At 50.3% G+C, this 9,621-nt stretch overlaps 1 protein-coding gene across 2 annotated transcripts; it reads right to left on the reverse strand.

Annotated features, from left to right (window-relative positions):
* Nucleotides 1-522: 522 nt before the first annotated feature.
* On the reverse strand, nt 523-5,537 carry EOMES (eomesodermin). 2 transcript variants are annotated; one of them, XM_060021367.1, is made up of 6 exons: nt 4,663-5,537; nt 3,525-3,679; nt 2,761-2,882; nt 2,187-2,345; nt 2,034-2,095; nt 523-1,223 (listed from the first exon to the last, which is right to left on the reverse strand). In XM_060021367.1, exons 1-6 carry the CDS (start codon nt 5,535-5,537, stop codon nt 542-544), a joined length of 2,055 nt encoding a protein of 684 aa, XP_059877350.1. In that variant the 3' UTR covers nt 523-541. The 2 variants fall into 2 exon arrangements, with proteins under 2 accessions (XP_059877350.1, XP_059877349.1); XM_060021366.1 differs by having other exon boundaries at nt 523-1,280.
* Nucleotides 5,538-9,621: the final 4,084 nt, after the last annotated feature.

Below are 9,621 nucleotides of genomic sequence, written 5' to 3' on the forward strand. Positions count from 1 at the left end.
AGTCAGGTCAAACCAGCACCTTCACAAAGTTCTTGCCTCCCAGGCCTAAGATCTTTTGTCCCTAGCAGAAAGATAACAGCAAAAGTCCCTTGTTGAAGGTTAAGTCCCACCCTTCTATTCCAGAAGCAAAACATCTTGCCACTCTGGGCTTCTATTTGCCTACAGATTTACAAATAAAAATGAGAACCAAAGCTTTCAACACCTTTGATGGCACTAGGCACTCAATCTTCACAGCCCAGTTCTTTGAATGTCTAGTGTCTCCAATAAATAAATCCATAACTTTGAATCACCTTCAAAGTTAAAAACACTTGAAAGTCCTCCATTAATTTTATTAAAAAAGAAAAAAATGCTAGGCTTGTTTCAGTTACCTGAAGCAATCAAAAAGCTTTGGCACCTTCTTTTAGAGAATTGCACAAAACGGGATGCATCAGGGTGGAAGGCAAACGTCTTTTTGGCAACCTAGACAAAGAAGACAACAAAAAAACACCACCAAGTCCATCGGCAAAAAGTTAGCTCATTTTGACGAGGTTAAAATAACTCTTTAGGGAGTCGTGTAAAAAGCATAATACCCCCCCATGCCTTTTGAGGTGTCTTTACTGTACTCTTCAGCATTGATATCCTCGCACTTTATGGAGGGAGAATTTTCATTGCTAGAGGAGCTAGGAGACAGCCGCCTTCGCTTACAAGCACTGGTGTACACCCCTGAATCATTGGAGTCAAGAGACTTGATGGACGGGGGTGTCTCTATCCAAGAAGAGTTAATTTCTTCTTTGACTTTCTCCTTGGAGAGCTGATCTTCAGAGAACACAGGGGGGCTTGTTCTGGAGGTCCACGGGAGTCCAGCTGCCATCTTCCTTTGATAAGAACCTCTACCTCCCCACCCTGCCATTGCAGGGAAGGTAGGGTCGGGGTAATACCCCAGGGCATGGGATGTCTGGAGGGGCAAGGATTTAATACCATATGGGAGCAAGGTGCTGGAAGTATATTCAGACTCATAGGAACCGATGTCTAGTTTGTTGGTCCCAGGTTGCTGGACAGGTGTGACAAGCCATCGCTGGGGAGGGTTGGCCACCTCTTCGCTCTGTTGGGGTGAAAGGAGGCCGTTGGTCTGTGGCACGGTTCTCTCGCCATTATAATATCGGGCTTGAGGTAAAGTGTTGACAAAGGGCTCCGGGAAGAAGGACTGAATGCCGTACCGACCTCCAGGGACAATCTGATGGGATCTAGGAGAATCCGTGGGAGATGGAGTTAACCTGTCATTTTCGGAAGCGGTGTACATGCTACAATATAAAGAGAAACACTTAAAAAAAAACCCTAATGTTGTCCCCAAACAATCTACCTCCCAGAAATGAAGAAGGCTCTAGAGCAGGAGTGCTGGTCTGTTGAGTGGAGGGGTGGAGATAGTAGGGATGCACTTGCCCATTTTAGCTGGACTTCGCTCATTGCGGCCAAATTTCCCACCACGGAAGAAAAAGCTTCCTCCCAGGCATTAAGCATTTAAACTGTAGAAAATCCATCTTTGCAAGTCCTAGAACTTGGAATAACTTGGAGCAACTCTCCCTTCAGTGGTAGGGAAGGAATGCTGGCCATGGTGGGTAGAAATCCCAGATTTAAAAGGCATCTGTGGGGCCTTGCTGTTTGATGTTGTGAAAATGACATCCTCTTAGTGTCAGGTTTTTCTTATGTAAAAAAATGAGAGGGAATAATAATCCCTGCTCCTGAGAGAATAAAAAAACTGGGATCAAATGGAAAGGAAGGCATATAAATGCAGATTATGAAAATTTCAGATCTCCACTCAAATGTTAAAAAAAAACTCCTCATTTTTAATCCCTTAACATTTCTTTAGAAATGAACAAAACCCTTCTGTGAAAATTCTAAAGCAAGATTAGTCAAGGCCAAAAATATGCAAAAATAAAAATAGGCAAAAATCCCAACCGCGAAAGCTCTTCCTAGAATATGGTCTCAAGAAAGTGTCTGATTCGATATGTCTTGTTCAAAGATGACCAGGCAAGGAAAAATAAAGGTGCACTTACGAGTCATAGTTGTCCCTGAAGCCTTTTGCAAAGGGGTTGTGATCAATCTTTAGTTGAGTTATCTAGACAAGGGAGAAAAAAACAGTCATTGAGTGTTTTCTGTCTCACGCTGGACTGAGCTTCAGGTATTCTTGGGGACCATGGGGCACTCACATCGGTGTTTTGGTAGGCAGTCACTGCAATGAACTGCGTTTCTGAGAAGATGAAGGTCTGAGTCTTGGAGGGCTCGTTCAAGTCCTCCACGCCATCTTCTGTGACTTCAACGATGTGCAGTCGTGGTTGGTACTTGTGTAAAGACTGTAAGACTATCATCTGCAAATGGTACAGAGAAAAGAGCTGCCAAATCGAAAAAGTAAAGTCGATTTTGACAAATTCTGTATTTTGGAATGCCACTCCTGCTTGCTCCCCAGCAACAGCTAACTTTCTATTGCCATTTTTGAAACTTAAAACATAGCTGGGTATGTGTGTTTAAATAAACACTCTTGCCTCTTGGTTTCCTAAGTCGCCAAAAGTTTTCAGTATTTCTGCTCCTAACAGTTAACTCACTGTTACTGAAATCCAGCAGGAAAAATAATAAATAAATAAAAATGAGAAAGGTCAAAAAAAAAAAGACCAGAAAGAGGCAAGCAACAGGTACCTGCAAATATTACAAATACAATGAAGAGTATGGAAACTCATTAGAAAAGAGATCCACAGCCAGAAGACACCACCTCCTCTGTCACCCTACCTGGGTGTTGTTGTTATTTGCGCCTTTGTTATTGGTGAGTTTTAATTTCCCAAAGGAAATCTCCTGTCTCATCCAGTGGGAACCAGTATTAGGAGACTCTGGGTGAACATACATTTTGTTGCCTAAGAGAAAGTGAAACAAAACACAAAACCCAAGCATAAAGGGCTGTTTGCAAATGGAGGTAGGGGAGGGGTATTTACTACCTATGGGCAAGATTTAAGAGCTAGATTTAGAACATGTCTCCCATCATTAGCAGTTTAAGAAGGCCAGTGGAGACCAACTAGACTCTACTGATTCCCCTCCCAGGGCCCCCGTGCTTCCAGCCTTCCTTGGACAAGGTAAAAATGGAACCAGTAGGCGATGCCTCTTGAAGGTTAACTTGGGGGCTTCTGAAGCTAGACAGGCAAGATCTGATGGAACGTGGTTGGATTTTTATGGTGAACTCAACCTTGGGGAGGCCTCTTCTCAAGTGAAGATTAGAATGCCAGATGCCCTTGCCACCTGGAGAGTTTACAGCAATTCCTTTCTCAAAGGTAGGGATGTGGAGGGAAGGGCTAGAGTAGGGTCATGGTTAAAATTCTATATACTAGTAGGCAAGAAGTCTGACTTAGCAATTCTCTCCCTTAATCAAACAATCAACACAAAGAAACTCCTAACACTTCCAGGCCCCGGATGTGGAGGGAGGGATGTGAGATTTAAATGTGTGGTGTCTTGAGTCGGGGGCTCCCGCCGATCCACCCTGCCCAGGCCCTTTCTCTCCTCACCCTGCATGTTATTGTCGGCTTTTCCGCAGGTCACCCATTTGCCCCCCTGGAAGCGCCAGTGGTTGGGGTCCGCCAGCACCACTTCTACGAACACGTTGTAGTGGGCGGTGGGATTGAGTCCGTTTATGTTGAAACTCAAGAAAGGAAACATGCGTCTGTGCAAGGGAATAGAACCAGTAAATCGGAACGCCCGGGCACAGGCCCACGCTTAGACGACATTTAGAAGTCTACAGACGAACAGAATACCGGTAGAAAAGTGGACCTCACTACGTAAAATATTCTTGAGTTGGCAACTCTCGGAACATCTCTTTTCTGAAATAATTTGCCCCAATCCCCGCCCTTCTGCACCACTCACTCAAGTTCTTGACCCTTTCAGATGCTCATTTATTTTCTTCCACGATGTTTAAAAATCATTGTTTTTTACATGTACAAGTGCCAGAGAACATTAAATTGTTCTCGTAAAAAAAAAATTAGTTCTACTGGTAAGGCTAAAAGTCCCCTTGGGACGTCCCTCTCCCAGCACCCACCCCTCACTTTCCCCAGAAGTAACCACTGCCCGCAGTGGGATGTGTATCCGAACTTTCTCAGGCCTGGGACCCCAGCCCCGTCTGACTCCAGGGTCCGGCCTAACCTACTACCCGGACCAGCCCCCGTTGCCGGCGCTCTTGTCCTCGCGCTCGTCCCCCGGATGCGCCCCGCGGAGACCCTGGCGCCTAAAACTGCGGGAGCCCATGTCCTGTGCTCAGAGAGGGTAGCCACCCCTGGAGCCTTCCCGCATCCGCGGCTCCTCGCCCGCCTTCAGGGACCGGCGTACCGCCGGCCGGGCGTACCTAGGACATCCAGCTTTGTGGACAAGCCCCAGTTTCCATTTCTGTCTCCTCCTCGTCAGTCCAGGTGAGGGTGACGAGAAGGAAGGGGGGAAGCAGCCGTAGCCTTAGCGCCCTGCACAAACCGCCGGTGCGCGGACGGGAGGGACATCGGACTGGAGATGCGGAGTCCCCACTGGCTGCGCACGGAAACTCACTCTCCCAGCCAAGAGCGGAGCGTGCGGGCGGCGGTCCCCCATTCCCGGCCACCCTCAGGACCACACAGGTCCTCTCTGCCCCCGCGCTTCGGGGCCCCTCCGCGCTGCGCTCACCTGCCCTGCTTCGTAATGATCATCTCGGTTTGGTGGCGGTGGAATTTGAGCCACAGAGGCCGGTTGCACAGGTAGACGTGGGCGCGGAAGCCGGAGCCGGGAACCCCCAGGCCCCCCAGTCCTCCGCAGGAACCCGCGGCTGCTGCCCCGGAGTACGGCCCGTAGAGCGGAGCCCCCTGGCCGTACTGATAGGCGCCCGGGCCGCCTCCCCCGCCGCTGCTTCCCGCGCCGCCGCTCGCGCCTGCTCCCGGGCCGAACTGCGCCCTGCCGGGTGGGCACACGGCCGCGGGGAAGCCGCCGGGGGGCAGCATGGAGCCGTAGGGGTAGCGCGCCCCGTTGGGAGCCGGGTACACAGATCCGTGGGGCGCCCCGGCAGCCGCCTGGTACGGGAACAGCGAGCAGGGCGCGGCCAGCTCGGAGCCCTGAGGCCCGGGGGACTGGAGGTAGTAGCGCTCCGAGCTCAGGCTGTCCATGGAGTAGCGCGCGCTGGCGGCGGCGGCCGCGGCTGCAGCAGCGGCGGCGGCGGCTGAGGGCAGCTCCTCCTCCCCGCAGGGGGAGCCCTTGCGGCCGTCCGGGGGCCCCGGCTTGGCCACGGCCGCGGTGCCGGCAAAGGCGTCCCCGGCGTCGGCGTCACTGAGCATGGCCGCGGGGGCCCCCGCACCGGCGGTTGCGGGCTCCCCGCTCCCTGCCTCACACGAGAGGCTGCCCGAGAACTTCTTGGGCGCTTTGTCTAAGTCCAGCCTCTGAGGCGAGGGGGCCGCTCCCGGGAGGTGGCCGGCGCTCCCGCCGCCACCGCCTCGCGCCCCCTCCAGCGGGTAGAAGTGCGCGCCAGGCAGGTTCACCGAGCTCACCAAGAGCTGCTCCCCTAACTGCATGCTTTGCAGAGCGCAGACGGCAGCTGGCTGCTTCCTCTCCGGCCGCGGCCTGATTATAAAGGCAGGATGAGGGAGCCAGCGCCCTCTTCCGAGGGGAAGGTAACTTCCCCTTCCTCCTGTGCCGGGTTACCCACCTGGCGACACGCGGACCGCTAAGGCGCGCACTCGCGCGTCCCGAACCCAGCGCCCTTTCCACAAGGAAAGGGCACTGAATTTGAAGGCAAGAGGCGAAAACTGACCGAGAAGCCCTCTCCTTTTCCTTCCGCGTCTCTTTTGCCTCTCTGCACCTCCACCCTCCTCCCCCGCACACACGGGAAGAAGAGGTCTTAGCTCTCTCTCCCCATCCACCCACCAGCGCTACTAGCCTTTCTGCCTTTCTCGACTGAAAAACTATCGGTCAAGTTGACCACTTGGAAAGTTGCAGGCTGTCATTGGCTGCTTTATATATGTGAGGCCAGGGAGGGGCTTCGCGGCCCCACAGCCTCGGGACCCTCCTATTGGCTGGTGGAGGTGACAGTAATTCAATTAGGCATTTACTAATTGGATCGAGTAGCCTGCGACTTTCTTTTCCTTTAGCTTGATTTTATTTCTTTTTCTTTCTTTCTTTTTTCTTTTTCTTTTTGTCTTTTTTTTTTTTTTTTTTTTTTGAGACTCAGTCCTGCTGTGAGAATCAATCCTGGTGTCTGTATTTCGCTGGAATTTAGTGGAACAGGGTTTGAGGTCTCCGTAGCAGGGTCATCACAGCGCTCTGAGCCGGGGGATGCGAGGGCCGGAGCAGGTTCTAGAGGCCGGAGGCAGAAATGTTCTGCAAGCTGACAGCCTGCAGGGAGGCACCGGTCTCTGAGGGTGGGGATCTGGGACGACCTGGAGAGAGGCCCAAGGAAGTCTCTTCCCTCGTCGGGGGCTGTAACTTCAGGCACACTTTCTTCCCGATTGGAGAGGACTCTCTGGCCTTCGACAAGCAGGAACCACTTTTTGTTCGGCCCCACCCTTTTACTCAGTGGGAAGTGTTTGTGGAGAGGAACCCGGCGTTGGGCTTTTGGGATTCCAGGGGTGGCGAGAGCACACTGCAGTCCTTGAGGACAGAAGCCGTCAGCTTATGAATCAGAAGCCCCGGTGGGGTGGGATACTGGGAACACTCTCATCCCCATGCCATCACGCCTGCTTTCAGGAGGCAATCACTTTTACTCCCCACAATTTAAAATCCACGCTCAGTTTCCCTGAATCTCGGATCCCACACCCTCCCATCTTCAGTTGGGCCTGACACCGAGAAACAAAGCAGCCTCGCGGTTAAGATTCCCTGTGCCTCTCCTCCGCAGCGCAACACAGAAGGTGGAATAATTAGTGAAATAATCAGTTTGATATGGAATTAAGCCCTTTTGCCCCAGCTGCCTGTTTCTCCACTGCGTTTTTGCAGACAGCAGAGCAAGATGATGCCGTCCTATTTTATTGTTTATTAATACCCGCACGTTTCGTTGCGGGTAAGAAGCCTGAACATTTGCTGTTAATAAGCAATTACAGACGCGGCTTGTAATCGCTCCGAGAGCGCGTTTTCCGGCTGAGAGGTCGGGACCCTGCTTCCCCAAACCGAACGCGATTACACGGGAAACTCTTCACCCGCAACACGAGGCGGTCGCGGGATTCGTTGAGCGCGCACACGCCGGTGCAGAACGGCTCGAAGCTTTCCAACCTAGGTTCAAACCACAGCAGCATCGATACTGGCACGTCTGAGTTAGAGTGAAGCGGCTCTTAATGCACTCGGACACGGTTACCAGGTCTTCACGGTAGTGGAAACAGGGAGCGCGCGAAGGTTTTCAGGGTCAAGGCCCAGCCAGGCGGGGGAGAGAGCAAGTTAGGCGAGTGGCCCGGGTGGGGTCCTCGCAGGTCCAGGCACAGCAGCCCAGGAGCAGATTCCTGGAACGCTGGCACGGAGCGCGCTCAGCCTAGCACTTCTCCCGTGTCGTCCCACCAGTTTAGTTCGGGTTCGGCTTGGCTCTCTGCTCTGATCACCTCACCGTCCACTCCCACCTCGTCGGCTTTAGATTTCTTTTGACTCAGGGAAGTCTTGGAGAATTGCATTTCTCAAGTACTCTGTGCTTTTCAAGACTTCAAGATATTCAACGTGGAGGTTCTGTGACCAGGACTCACAAGATCAAGAGCAAGGAAAGAAAGGGCAGCTTGGCGGGGGAGCCCGGGCTAGGGGATCTTGTTACCACTCAGGGCTCTTCCACATTAGCCTTGACCTGAGCTGCAGGATGTTTGAGGAAAAAGTAGGAAGGAGATCAGATCTCACGTTTTTGGAGACAGATTGGCTGGGGTTAGATCGCAGTTTTGCGCCTGACCTCAGCGAGACAGCGGGCCTCGGTGTCCCGAATTGCTTTCGAGGAGGCCAGGGAAGCTCTGCGCGTGGCAAAGCGCCACTGCAGGCAACAGGCATCGCTCCGACCCACTCTGGCGCAAATAACGCGAGCCAGCTGTCCCCTGCGCCACATCAGAAAGGCTTGATTTTATTCCAGCCACAGAGCAAGCTCTTGAAAACGCGTGGGTTCATTTGAGGGCTACCTAATTATGAAATATATACAAGGTATGTGTAATTAGGATTAGTGTTGATTCTTGAGGCGGGAAATTGCAGTTTATATCTCCCCACCTCCCCAATATAGCTATCCTTTTGCCCAAAGTTGAACACATTTTACAGGTGGAGAAACAAAGAGAAGTTCAAAGAGAATAAAAATTCGGGCTCTACAAAACCGCTCTGGGGCCCGGATATTTGGAACATGGAAAATATACCCATAATTTATATTACATTTATAGATATATATTACAAATTACTTTTGAACATAATGAAAAGCACTGTTTCAACTAAAGATTTTTTTCTGACTGCGTAGAGATAAAGAAATCTCCTTTAATGGTTCTTCTGTATTAATTACATTATTATTACATATGGAATATATTAGTCTAAATGCCTGGAGAGTTATAGATGAACAAATCTGTGACTGATTTCCTACTTGAAATGGGCTTTCCTTTTGCTGGCTCAGTTTTACTGATAACCAGGGAAAGAGGCATAAAAATTATTTTTGCACGTCCTAGTCACACTTTAAAATGTAATCACTCTTTTCCAGAAACAGGAACAGAAAAGAAAGCTAAAGCAGTGGCTTCAGTGAACAAGTCAGGCAGCACCCTCCTTAGACTGGGTGGGCAAATAGCACAGCCTTGCAGCCTGTTTCCTGTTTGATTTCAATTACACCCCAAGCTTCATGAAATCCAAATGAAACATTTATTGAAAGGTGCCTGGTTTTATGTGGCTCAACTGACAGTGTATGGGAATACATTGAACAAAAACATCAACACTAGGGAGGAAACGTGGAGAACGCTTGGAACCCCAGACCCAAGTGCTGGCTGGATTAACTCAAATCTTGCACCATTCAGCCTGAGACTGGAGGGAGCAGGACCCTTTGAAAGCTACAAGGAAGCCAAGGTTACGCCTGTGTGTGAGCCTTAAAGGTCTTATGCTGTATTGTCTTGAGCAATAATACCAGCTTCATTCTACTGTCTTAAACTGATAACACAAAGTTATTGCCAACCTGGCCAGAGCACCTCTTCACCCTTTCTCCCCATTAAAGGTAACCAATATCAGTGCATTCAGCTTTTAAAGGCAAAACTGAGAAGCATTTGGCTGTAAGACGGTATTACATAACAGATACATACAAACGTATGAATAAATTACAGGGGTGAGTTATAAATGAGTGCAGTGAGAAATGGTTTACTTCCTCTCCTTGCCACAACCAAGGGGGCCCATATAAATGTCCCAATAAATTGTATTATTTTCACCCCCACTAAAAATGTGTTATCAAAACACTGTCCGTGTTATTCAAACACTTTGTAAATTCTGAGCAGATTTGCTGCCGGTTCTCCTTTTAACCCTAGGAAAACATTCCAACGTTAACCGGTCACCAGCGCTTCGCCTGGACTCTGGGCAAACGTCAATGGGATTTTTGTGGTGAGTTGGTCCTTTTACTATTTATCTATGGCCTTTTCTTTGTTGATGTTACATTTTATTTCGCCATCGCGGGTTCACTCTTTGGCC

This window comes from Delphinus delphis, chromosome 10, assembly GCF_949987515.2.
Source record: "Delphinus delphis chromosome 10, mDelDel1.2, whole genome shotgun sequence".
In the NCBI taxonomy this organism is placed as follows: Eukaryota; Metazoa; Chordata; class Mammalia; order Artiodactyla; family Delphinidae; genus Delphinus; species Delphinus delphis.